Below are 13,629 nucleotides of genomic sequence, written 5' to 3'. Positions count from 1 at the left end.
ACCACTGTCGTGTCCATGACATCTTCTGGGAGATATGGACAACGCACTTATCTTGATGCCAGAGTGCAAATATCCCTCTGTGCATCTCGCATACATATATATAGAATGCATCCTATTAAATGCTCTATATCAATAAAATATTTTTAGTCAGGGAATTCGACCAAGCCAACCCAGCACTGCATCTCCAGGCTGATGGCGATCGCTGGTCGCAGTATAACCACCGTATGTGTGTATATACTTTTTAGGATATTTTTCCAGCTGCCTATCAGCTGGCTCCTTGAGGGCGGCCGTATCTGGAGACGGTAACGCCAGTTGATAAGCGTGTGAGCGCCTTATCCACCCTAAGGGGTGTTTGGCGGGAAAGGGTATAACGCCAATATTTGCTATCGGGGTAAACCCACGCATCATCACACACTTCATTTTATTTTATCTGATTCAGGAAAAACTACAGGTAGTTTTTTCACTCCCACATAATACCCTTTTTTGTGGTACTTGTAGTATCAGAAATATGTAACACCTCCTTCATTGCCCTTAACGTGTGGCCCTAATGAGGAATACGTTTGTTTATTCACCGTCGACACTGGATTCAGTGTCTGTGTCGACCGACTGAGGTAAATGGGCGTTTTTTTAAAAACCCCTGACGGTGTTTCTGAGACGCCTGGACCGGTACTAATTGTTTGTCGGCCGTCTCATGTCGTCAACCGACCTTGCAGCGTGTTGACATTTTCACGTAATTCCCTAAATAAGCCATCCATTCCGGTGTCGACTCCCTAGAGAGTGACATCACCATTACAGGCAATTTCTCCGCCTCCTCCAACATCGTCCTCATACATGTCGACACACACGTACCGACACACAGCACACACACCTGGAATGCTCTGACAGAGGACAGGACCCCACTAGCCCTTTGGAGAGACAGAGGGAGAGTTTGCCAGCACACACCAAAAAACGCTATAATTACATAGGGACAACCTTATATAAGTGTTTCTCCCTAATAGCATCTTTATATATATATTTATATCGCCAATTAGTGCCCCCCTCTCTGTTTAAACCCTGTTTCTGTAGTGCAGTGCAGGGGAGAGCCTGGGAGCCTTCTCTCCAGCCTTTCTGTGAGAGAAAAAATGGCGCTGTGTGCTGAGGAGATAGGCCCCGCCCCTTTTCCGGCGGGCTCGTCTCCCGCTCTTTAGTGAAGTTTGGCAGGGGTTAAATATCTCCATATAGCCTCTGGGGGCTATATGTGAGGTATTTTTAGCCAGTATATAGGTTTACATTTGCCTCCCAGGGCGCCCCCCCCCAGCGCCCTGCACCCTCAGTGACAGCGTGTGAAGTGTGCTGAGAGGAAAATGGCGCACAGCTGCAGTGCTGTGCGCTACCTTTAGAAGACTGTCAGAGTCTTCAGCCGCCGATTCTGGACCTCTTCTAACTTCAGCATCTGCAAGGGGGCCGGCGGCGCGGCTCCGGTGACCATCCAGGCTGTACCTGTGATCGTCCCTCTGGAGCTGATGTCCAGTAGCCAAGAAGCCAATCCATCCTGCACGCAGGTGAGTTCACTTCTTCTCCCCTCAGTCCCTCGTTGCAGTGATCCTGTTGCCAGCAGGACTCACTGTAAAATAAAAAACCTAAGCTAAACTTTTCTAAGCAGCTCTTTAGGAGAGCCACCTAGAATTGCACCCTTCTCGGCCGGGCACAAAAATCTAACTGGAGTCTGGAGGAGGGTCATAGGGGGAGGAGCCAGTGCACACCACCTGATCGGAAAAGCTTTACTTTTGTGCCCTGTCTCCTGCGGAGCCGCTATTCCCCATGGTCCTTTCAGGAACCCCAGCATCCACTAGGACGATAGAGAAATAATGATTTTTATTTGAAATAATAATTTTGTCCTTCAAACATTGCTTTCGTCAAAGAATGCTCCTTTTGCAGCAATTACAGCATTGCAGACCTTTGGCATTCTAGCTATTACTTTGTTAAGGTAATCTGAAGAAATTTCACCCCACGCTTCCTGAAGCCCCTCCCACAAGTTGGATTGGCTTGATGGGCACTTCTTGCGTACCATAAAGTCAAGCTGCTCCCACAACAGCTCAATGGGCATGAGATCTGGTGACTGTGCTGGCCACTCCACTACAGACAGAATACCAGCTGCCTACTTCTTCCCTAAATAGTTCTTGCATAATTTGGAAGTGTGCTTTGGGTCACTGTCCTGTTGGAGGAAATTGGCTCCAATCAAGCGCTGCCCACAAGGTATGGCATGGCATTGCAAAATAATCGTTATGGTAGATAATGTTATTTCTCCTAAGTCCACAGGATAACATTGGGATATAAGGTAGTGACAGTCGATTGGCACCAAACGATCAAAACTTTCGGCCTCCCAGCATGCAACAGGCCCGTCCCTATAGCCCCACCTCCTGGCTCAGGCAATTCAGTTGTTTTTCCAAAGCTCAAGGCAGGAGCATCATAGAGCCCTAATCAGGCGAGAAGAACACACATGAACACCCTTCCGTACAAAAAGGAAGAGGTTAGTGAGTAAAAGGATCCACAAATCAGATGCCTCTGGGTGGGATCCCTGTGGATCCTGTGGACTTAGGAGACATAGCGTTATTAACGATAAGTCTACCATAACGGATTATTTCTCCGGCAGGGTCCACAGGATAACATTGGGATGTCCCACAGCAATTTAGTGGTGGGGACCCTCCTGACTAGACAGGAGAATACTTCGCCAGAATTCAGCGTCCTGAGAGGCAAAGGTATCAAAGGTATAATGTCTAGTGAATGTGTTAATGGAAGACCATGTGGCTGCCTTACATATCTGTTCTGCTGAAGCACCACGTTGTGCTGCCCATGACAGACCTACCTTACGAGTAGAGTGAGCAGAGACATTAGCCGGAACAAGGAGATCAGCTTGAGAATATGCTGGGTTTTTTTTAATCCGAAGCTACTTCGCCAGTGTCGCTTATCAGCAGGCCATCCTCTCTTGTGAAATCCGCAGATAACAAAAGAGAGTTCCAACGATGCATCTCCCACAGAAAGGTCAGGCCTCTGGAAGGCCGGGACTACAATTTCTTTGTTAAGGTGGAATTTAGACACCACTTTAGGAAGATACCCAGAATTGGTTCTGAGAACCGCTCTATCCGGAGAAAAAAAAAATCAGAAATGGAGGACGACATAACAATGTCCCTAAATCTGAAACTCTTCTAGCTGAATAGCCAGTAGAAAGAGAACTTTAGCTGTCAACCATTTAGGATCCACTAGTTTTAGTGGTTCAAATGGGGCAACCTGAAGGGCCTTTAGGACTAAACTTAAGTCCCAAGGCTCTGTAGGAGGTTGAATGTGCAGCATTCCCTGGAAAAAAATGCGCACATACTGTAGGATAGCAATTTTCTTTTGGAACCATACAGTCAATGCTGACACTTGCACTCTCAGGGAAGCCACCCTAAGACCTTTGTCCATTCCTGCCTGAAGGAATGCCAAGACTCTGAAAACTCTGAAAGACCTAGGGTCAAATTTCCGGTCACTGCACCATTGAATATAGGCTCGCCATATTCAGTGATCAACGCGAGCTAAGGAAGGTTTCCTTGCTCTGAGCATTGTTTGAATTACCTGTTGTGAGAATCCTCTTGCTTTCAGGATGGAAGTCTCAAGAACCACAACGTCAAAGACAGTCGATCCAGGTGCTTGTGATAGCAAGGACTCTGAGACAGTAGATCTGAATGTTGAGGGAGTAGGAATGGAGCATCCATTGACATCCTGTGCAATGTCTTCTGGGCCAAGCCAGAACTATTAGTATTACGGCGCCCCTTCCTTGTTTTGCCTTTCGCATTACCCTAGGTAACAGGGCGATTGGTGGAAACACATAGGCCAGACAAAAGTCCCATCTCGCTGACAGGGCATCCACAGAGATCACTTTGGGGTCCTTTGTTCTTCACACGTATGCAAGAACTTTGTTGTTCTGACGTGACACCATGAGATATACAGTCAGGTCCATAAATATTGTGACATCGACACAATTCTCATATTTTGGGCTCTATACACCACAACAATGGATTTGAAATGAAACAAACAAGATGTGCTTTAACTGCAGACTTTCCGCTTTCATTTGAGGGTACAGGTTGAGTATCCCATATCCAAATATTCCGAAATACAGAATTTTTTGAGTGAGACAGTGAAATCTTTGTTTTCTGATGGCTCAATGTACACAAACTTTGTTTAATGCACAAAGGTATTAAAAATATTGTATTAAATGACCTACAGGCTGAATGTATAAAGTGTATATGAAACAAATGCATTCTGTGCTTAGAGTTAGGTCCCATCGCCATGATATCTCATTAAGGTAAGCAATTATTCCAAAATACGGAAAAATCCGATATCCAAAATGCTTCTGGTCCCAAGCATTTTGATAAGGGATACTCAACCTGTATTTTCATCCAAATCAGGTGAACGGTGCAGGAATTACAACAGTTTCTAAATGCGCCTCCCACATTTTAAGGGACCAAAAGTAATGGGACAATCGACTCAAAAGCTATTTCATAGACAGGAGTGGGCTATTCCCTCGTTATTTCATCAATTAAGCAGGTAAAAGGTCTGGAGTAGATTCCAGGTGTGACATTTGCATTTGGAATCTGTTGCTGTCGACTCTCAATATGAGATCCAAAGAGCTGCCACTATCAGTGAAGCAGGCCATCATTAGGCTGAAAAATCAAAGCAAACCCATCAGAGAGATAGCAAAAACATTAGGTGTGGCCAAATCAACTGTTTGGAACATTCTTAAAAAGAAAGAATGCACAGGAGAGCTCAGCAACACCAGAAGACCCGGAAGACCACGGAAAACAAATGTGGTGGATGACAGAAGAATTATTTCTCTGGTGAAGAAAAACCCCTTCACAACAGTTGCCCAGATCAAGAACACTCTCCAGGAGGTAGGTGTATGTGTGTCAAAGTCAACAATCAAGAGAAGATTTCACAAGAGTGAATATAGAGGGTTAACCACAAGATGTAAACCATTGGTGAGCCACAAAACCAGGAAGTCCAGATTAGAGTTTACCAAACAACATCTAAAAAAGCCTTTAAAGTTCTGGAACAACATCCTATGGACAGATGAGACAAAGATCAACTTGTACCAGTGATGGGAAGAGAAGAGTATGGAGAAGGAAAGGAACTGCTCAAAACATACCACCTCATCAGTGAAGCATGGTGGTGGTAGTGTCATGGCGTGGGCATGTATGGCTGCCAATGGAACTGGTTCCCTTATATTTATTTATAATGTGACTGCTGACAAAAGCAGCAGGATGAATTCTGAAGTGTTTCGGGCAATATTATCTGCTCATATTCAGTCAAATGCTTCAGAACTCATTGGATGGCGCTTCACAGTGCAGATGGACAATGACCCGAAGCATACTGCGAAAGCAATCAAAGAGTTTTTTTAAGGCAAATAAGTGGAATGTTATGCAATGGCCATGTCAATCACCTGACCTGAATCCGATTAAGCATGCATTTCACTTGATGAAGACAAAACTGAAGGGAAAATGCCCCAAGAACAAGCAGGAACTGATGACATTTGCAGTAGAGGCCTGGCAGAGCATCACCAGGGATGAAACCCAGCGTCTGGTGATGTCCAGACTTCAGGCTGTAATTGACTGCAAAGGATTTGCAACAAAGTATTAAAAAGTGAAAGTTTGATTTAGGATAGTTTAGTTTGTCCCATTACTTTTGGTCCCTTAAAAAGTGGGAGGCACATATAAAAACCGTTGTAATTCCTACATCGTTCACCTGATTTGGATGTAAATACCCTCAAATTAAAGCAGAAAGTCTGCAGTTACACATCTTGTTTGCTTCATTTCAAATCCATTGTGGTGGTGTATAGAGCCCAAAATATGAGAATTGTGTCGATGTCCCAATATTTATGGACCTGACTGTATATAAAAAACACTGTGCGGTCCTAGACCGGAGGTATATATTAGAATACTCATACAATATATTCTATAACAGGTACACTTTTTCTTAACGACCACCCGACGGAGATAAAATGGTGAGTAATACCTGTTTGTAACTTTATCCTGCCGAAAATGTCACTCTGGACATTGAAACGTTGATGACTTAAAAGACTTACGTGTCTGTCTTCATTTACGCCGAGAGTGCAGCCCGCAACCACATTCTATACATCAGGATACAGGTGCACTGTATACCTCAGGGAGGGCACCGGCATTTAAACCATTGCTACATTCACTTAGGGGACTTGGGAGTGCCGTCGACTTTGCTTACCTATATATATATATATATATATATATATATATATATATATATATATATATATATATATATATATATATATATATAGAGAGAGAGAGAGAGAGAGAGAGAGAGAGAGAGAGAGAGAGAGAGAGAGAGAGAGAGAGAGAGAGAGAGAGAGAGAAAGAGAGAGAGGAGACTTAGGAGTTCATATCATAATATACACTGCGCACTATGCCACACTTCCTGTTTTCACCACCGGGACTGATCATGTGCCACACTTTCGGTGACTGATTATGCCCACATAGATTGCCCCACTTCCGGCTCTATTAAGGTTCCTGAAGCTCCACACTTCCGGTCGCGGGTATGCGCGGCCGTTCTCACTTTGCTGGTGACACTATTGAGACGAGCCAGGTATAATCCGGGCGTTCGGCGGTTGCTGACCCGGGCGGTTATACTTTTTAGATATACACTTCTTTTTAAGAATGTTTTTTAACTCACTTCCGGTACAGACCTGTACTTCCGGTCATGGATGTATTTAAACATCATATCCGGCGTCAGCAGGCTATCAAACATGCTTGTGTATGCCTGACTGACACGGATAATAGTAAGTAGTGCTGGACTATATTCACTTACTTCTTGCATTTACTTAAAATTTTGCACTTATGGTGTTTGGTTGTGGATCTTCCAGCTTGGACACATTAGTGTTTGTCAGTGGTCATAATATGTCACCTGATTCCATGCCTAGACGGTTGATAACGACAGCTGGTATATGATTTGCATGTTTGTTTTTTAATATGTAGTCTACACTGTTGGTGTTTATTGGGGGGATATTGGAACAGGGATATATAAATAGTAAGTGTCGTCTCCCTGTGCATGTCCTCTATACACAGTGATAATCTTTTAATATTGTGTGTCTTCACTGGAGTTTGTTGTTGTAGACCTGTAATTGAAGGTGACTTCTTGAGAGGTTATTTAATACTGTGTTGTTACATTTGTGTATGACTATATGGTGATTTATTTTTATCACAACGACTACTGTGATATGCACGAGGATGTGACACTTTTGGAGTATTCGTGTATTTAGATTTTGTTATGGCTATATATTCTTTAAGCTATATGATGAGAGTTGTAAGTAAGCATTTGGTGGTATTATCCAAAGACAATGTGTGAATACACACATTGTATGGGCCTGTCAGGCTTTCATGTTGCTATATCTTTTTGTCATCATGTAATTATTGTCTCTTGATATACTCTGTTTGTGCTTTTTTATTTTATAGTGTTGCAACAGCCTTGATAAAGGTTCTCTAATGGAACCGAAACGTTGACAAAAATTTTTCAGGATTTCAAGCATGCAAATTTGAATAAAATGGATATTGTGGACTATAATGCAATGGAGAGTGGCTTTTTCCCTACAGTGTAGGAATACACACACATATTATTTATATATATATATATATATATATATATATATATATATATATATATATATATATATATATATATTTTTTTTTTTTTTTTTTTTTTTTTTTTATTTATTTAAGATGAAAGAAGGCTGCAGCACTCAAGGTCTTGTATAGGATCAATGTGTTATTAAAAAATCATAGCATTGTACATCAACGTTTCGGGGGTATCTAGCCCCTTTGTCAAGACATCTTGACAAAGGGGCTAGATACCCCGAAACGATGATGTACAATGTTGTGATTTTGTAATAACACATTGATCCTATACAAGACCCCGAGTGCCGCAGCCTTTTTTCATCTTATTATCAATTAATCTAATGAGGGCACAGAATCTGCCAGAGGAGTGCCGGGCATGTATATATGTATATATATATATATATATATATATATATATATATATATATATACATACACACATACACACACACACATACATACATACTTACATACATATATATACCAACACATACGCACACACATTTAGCTTTTCTGTTCTCCTCCACCTCTGCAGCTCCAGAGAAATCACAAAAAGAAGTCCGTAGGTTTCTATCTGGTAACGCCACCCAAAGATGGCATTACCCATCGAGTCCAAGCTCCGCAATTTATCACATTTCTGAACCTTGGTACATATGGAAATGTGGTAAATACTCAGAAAATGAGATTTTATGGGTTTTACCACATTTCAGACTTTAGTACATCCCGCCTTTTATATTATAATGGCCCACGCCTCCTGCTCAGGGATCTCTCAGTGCAGCAATTCAGCTGCAGACTACTCTGAGTGCATTAGGCAAACTGCAAGAATATTTATGCAACGAGAGCTTTCATCACACTGGTGACAACAAATCACCTACAGGCTACACGATAAGGGACACTGGAAGGTTTGCTCTGCCCTTTAGGTGTGGAAATAGCCTTCATATACAGATACGAAACAAGGCAAACATGAGAGAAAATGAAGAAAACCTATAACCATACCTCTGCCTCATTGTAGGACCTCTTCCTCTGCTGTACGTCCGCTTTTAGAGAGACACACTGCGGCTTCAGTGCCTGTGCCTCCCGGCTGATATCTTCCAGCTTCTCCTGTATCTTTCGGAACCTCTCTTTAGCATCATTCACTTTATCCTCAAAAGGAAACAAAATGGAGTAACATACACTATTGTGACCAGTCTGCGGATATACCTGTACAGGCTGACAATGGGCACAACATTTCTACAGCCACCATAACTCCAGAAAATAGGATTTTGGTACTTACCAGGTAAATCCTTTTCTTTGAATCCATAGGGGGCACTGGAGTACTCTTGGGATATAGACGGTTTCCGTAGGAACCAGGCACTGAATATTAAAATTTAGAACTCTCTTCCCCTCCATATCCCAGAGTATCTGAGTGCTTTTTACTGAGCCGAACAGGAGCGATAGAGAGGTTGACAAAGGAGAATTACATATAACAGAACAGACAACAATAAAGTTGACACATAACGTGACTGACAACTAAACAGTTGGCACAATAACCGATAGAACCTGAAACTTGAACCAGTCGGTGAGAATGTGTTACCATACGATTCCCTGAACTTACCGCAAACTAGGTAAAACTGCTCTGGGTGGGCGTCCAGTGCCCCTATGGATTCAAAGAAAAGGATTTACCTGGTAAGTACCAAAATCCTATTTTCTGTTTCATCCACTAGGGGTCACTGGAGTACTCTTGGGACGTACCAAAGCTTCCCCCGTGGGCGGGAGAGCAGTTTGGCACCTGTAACACTAGGCGGCCAAAGCTAGATGCTGATGCCGCAAACGTATCAAACTTGTAAAAGCGCACAAACGTGTGCACTGATGACCAGTTAGCCGCACGGCAAAGCTGCGTCGTAGAAGCCCCACGACCAGCTGCCCATGAAGTTCCCACAGAACGTATGGAATGAGCTGTTACTGATGTAGGCGGCTGTAACCGAGCATGAAGGTAAGCCTGACGTATGGTCAGTTTAATCCATCTCGATAATAAGGTCTCCTTAGAAGCTGGCCAACCCATCTTGGCAGCATCATACAGAACAAACAACGTATCCGTCTTACGAACTGTAGACGTTCGGGACACAAACGTGTAATGCGCGTACCACATCCAAGGTTCCAGAATTTCCTGTCAACACAGGAACTACTATTGGTTGATTGATGTGAAAGGATGACACTACCTTTGGTAGGAAAGCGGGATTCGTCCGAAGTTCCGCTCTGTCATCATGAAACACCAAATACGGTGGCTTGCATGACAAGGCACCCAAATCGGAAACACGCCTTGCCGAAGCCAAGGCTAGTAGGGAAATTGTTTTCCAAGTGAGAAACTTAATATCCACTTGGTGTAAGGGTTCAAAATATGAAGACTGTAAGAAATCTAAAACCAGATTCAAGTCCCATGGCGCTGTAGGTGGAATGAATGGAGGCTGTACTCTGAGGACACCTTGCAGAAAAGTGTGTACAGACGGCAATAGAGCCAATCGTCTTTGAAAGTAAATTGACAAAGCAGATACCTGCACCTTTAGTGTAGATAAACGCAGTCCTCCATCCAGCCCCATCTGTAGAAATAACAAAAGACGGGATAACTTGAAAGATGATGTCGGAAACTTCCGATCCTCACACCAACCTATATAGGCACGCCAGATTCAGCAATAATGAGCTGCCGTAACTGGCTTCCTAGCACGTAACATGGTTGGTATAACCGATTCTGGAATGCCCTCTCTCAAGAGGGCGGTCTCAACAGCCACCCCGTCAAACGCAGCCGCGCTAAATCGGGGTAAAGGAACGGACCCTGTTGTAACAGGTCCGGACGAAGTGGGAGCGGCCAAGGCTCGTCTGCGAGTAGTCCTCGGAGATCCGAGAACCAAGCTCTCCGAGGCCAATGAGGCGCCACTAGTATGACTGTGACGGACTCTCTTTAGATCCGTTTTAGCAACAGAGGGAGCAGCGGAAACGGTGGAAACAGGTACACGAGGCTGTACGGCCACGCGACGGTGAGAGCATCCACCGCCACTGCCTTTGGATCTCGCGTTCTGGACACATACTGGGGCGTTTGGTGATTGTGGCAAGATGCCATCAGGTCCACTTGAGGGTAACCCCACCTCTGGGCCAACATGTGAAACACTTCTGGATGTAATGCCCATTCTCCTGGATGAAAATCCCGACGGCTGAGATAATCCGCCTCCCAGTTGTCCACTCCCGGAATGAACACTGCCGACAACATCACTTGGTGACACTCGGCCCAATTGAGGATTCGAGCTACTTCTCGCATTGCCATGCGGCTTCTCGTTCCTCCTTGTTTGTTGATGTATGCGACCGCCGTCGCATTGTCCGACTGCACCTGGACAGGCTGAGACCGAAGAATGTGCACTGCTTCTCGTAGCGCATTGTAAATTGCCCGGAGTTCCAGGACATTTATAGACAGCAATCTTTCGTGAGCCGCCCAGAGACCCTGGAGCTGACAATTTTGAACTACAGCTCCCCAACCTCTGAGACTCGCGTCCGTCGTTAGAATTATCCAATTCCAGGCGCCGAACCGTTTCCCTGCGGTCAGATTGTGTACATTGAGCCACCAGAGTAGAGATACCCTGGCCCGTGGCGACAACTTCACTCTGTGGTGAATCTGCAGATGCGAGCCCGACCACTGTGCGAGCACATCCAGTTGAAAAGGACGTGATTGAAGTCTCCCGAACTGAAGCGCTTCGAAAGCCGCCACCATTGTGCCTAAGAGGCGAATGCACAAATGTACCGAGACTGTGCGTGGCTTGAGCACCAATCGAACCAGATGACGAATGATCTGTACTTTCTGTTCTGGTAGGTAAATTCTTTGATTTACCGTATCGAGAATCATACCTAGGAATAGCAGTCGTTGAGACGGAATCAGATGTGATTTCTTGAAGTTGACAATCCAACCGTGCTGAACTAGGACATCGTACGTTAGCAACGCATGTTGGAGGAGCATCTGTTGAGACGGAGCTTTGATGAGCAGATCGTCCAAGTACGGAACTATTATCACTCCCAGGGATCAGAGATGAGCTATCATCACAGACATCACTTTGGTGAATACCCGAGGCGCTGACGAGAGGCCAAACGGTAGAGCCTGAAACTGGTAATGGTTCTGCCGGATTGCAAACCGCAAGAACCTCTGATGAGGTGGCCAAATCGGAATGTGTAAATACGCATCTTTGAGATCCAGCGCAATCATGAATTCCTGAGGCTCTAAACCTGCAATTACCGACCGCAGAGATTCCATCTTGAATCTGTAGTAAGTGACGTACTGATTGAGGCCCTTTAAGTTCAATATTGGCCTGACCGAGCCATCCGGCTTTGGTACCACAAACAGACTGGAATAATAACCCTGCCCCTGTTGGTGTACAGGGACCGGAATCAAAACTGCTGACTCCAGCAGAGACTGAATGGCAAGTTGCAGAACCGCCCGTTTGTCGTCCGACACAGGCAGTCCTGTCTTGAAAAACCGCAGTGGCGGGAGACAGTCGAACTCTATTTTGTAACCTTTGAGCACTAAATTGCGGATCCACCCATCTGTGGACGTCTGGAACCACGCCAAATGGAACGTCTGAAGGCGTGCTCCCACAACTGGAGATCCAAGATGGGCTGGGAGTCCGTCATGCCACTGGCTTGTCGGTGACCTTAGCGTCTTGACGACTGGCGTTGGTTTGTTGGAAACCACGCCCTCGACCACCGGCCGTGGCTGGTCCCCTACCACGGCCTCGAAAGGGCTGAGGCCGAAATGATTTGAATGCCGGTCCCGAGTATTTCCGCCTAGGCGCCGTTGGAGGCAATGGTAAGAAAACAGACTTACCACCTGTGGCCTCAGCAATCCATTTGTCCAATTCAGGACCAAACAACTTCTCGCCACCGTAAGGTAACGCCTCTATACCTCTTTTGACCTCCGCTTGCCAAGAGCGCAGCCAGAGTGCTCGTCGTGCTGCAACTAGCGACGATGAAAGGCGAGAAGTGAGCTGACAGACGTCAGTAGAAGCTGTACATAGATAATCAGCAGCTTCCCAGATTTGATCAGCGAGAAGTATAAGGTGATCGTCATGTAGGGCAGACTTGAGCTCTGTTATCCATACCATGAGCGCCTTAGTAACCCAAATGCCAACCAACCCAGGTCTAAGCAACACTCCTGCTGCTACATACATGGATTTTAGCATAGCTTCAATTTTACGGTCTGAAGGGTCTTTAAGCGTAGTAGCCGTTGGTACTGGTATAGTTAATTTCTTTGTAAGTTTAGACACAGACGAATCCACCAATGGCGTATTCTCCCATGTAGCTGTCACAGACTCCGGAAATGGGTAACTAGACTTAAATCTGCGAGGTATAGAAAACCGTTTATTCGAATTCTTTCGTGTTTCCAGTAACATCTTATTAAGAGATTCCGAAACCGGAAAACACATCGGAGTCCTCTGTCGTTTAGCAAAGACGACTTCATCATTTGTCAGAGGCTCCTCAGATTCTGTAAACCTCAGAGACTGACGCACCGCTCTGATGAGATTATCAATGCCTGGGCTGTCAAAATCTTCACTATCGGACTGCTGGTCTACTTCGCCCTCCTCACCGTCATCTTGCGCAGTGAGGTCTGGCATAGAATCATCAGACTGTAACATAGCAGAAACTGGTAAATCACAAGACAAAGTAAATTTATCCCTACTACCCAAAATGGACTTAGACCGTTGGCAAGGCTGAGACCCCTCCGGTAGTCCTAGCGGTCTCATCCTAGACTCAGATCTTGCCGCTTCCCGCTCCTGTCGAGCGGCGGCCAATTCTGATTGCAATCTAGCCATGACATCTGCTAGCATAGCCCATGGAGGGTCCGGGGATGAAACCGGCTTAGACAGTGGAGCAGAGATTGTATCCGTAGCTGAATCCACAAAACATAACAAGTGCAGCCAACCCTGTAATATAGGCTTAACAGCCTATTTCATCAATGTCA

The 13,629-nt window shown here is 44.9% G+C and overlaps 1 protein-coding gene across 4 annotated transcripts in view; it reads right to left on the bottom strand.

The window, feature by feature from the left end:
• The window catches only part of SMC6 (structural maintenance of chromosomes 6), a 370,384-nt gene that overhangs the window by 186,437 nt on the left and 170,318 nt on the right, over positions 1-13,629 (bottom strand). For all 4 annotated transcript variants that reach the window (XM_063915349.1, XM_063915346.1, XM_063915348.1 and 1 more), the window contains one exon: positions 8,652-8,798. In XM_063915349.1, the coding sequence (XP_063771419.1) occupies positions 8,652-8,798 (147 nt within the window). The remainder of the gene's footprint in view (positions 1-8,651; positions 8,799-13,629) is intronic.

Source organism: Pseudophryne corroboree, chromosome 4, assembly GCF_028390025.1.
Source record: "Pseudophryne corroboree isolate aPseCor3 chromosome 4, aPseCor3.hap2, whole genome shotgun sequence".
In the NCBI taxonomy this organism is placed as follows: Eukaryota; Metazoa; Chordata; class Amphibia; order Anura; family Myobatrachidae; genus Pseudophryne; species Pseudophryne corroboree.
Note: the sequence above shows the minus strand (reverse complement) of the source record. Positions and strands in the feature narration are given on the sequence as shown.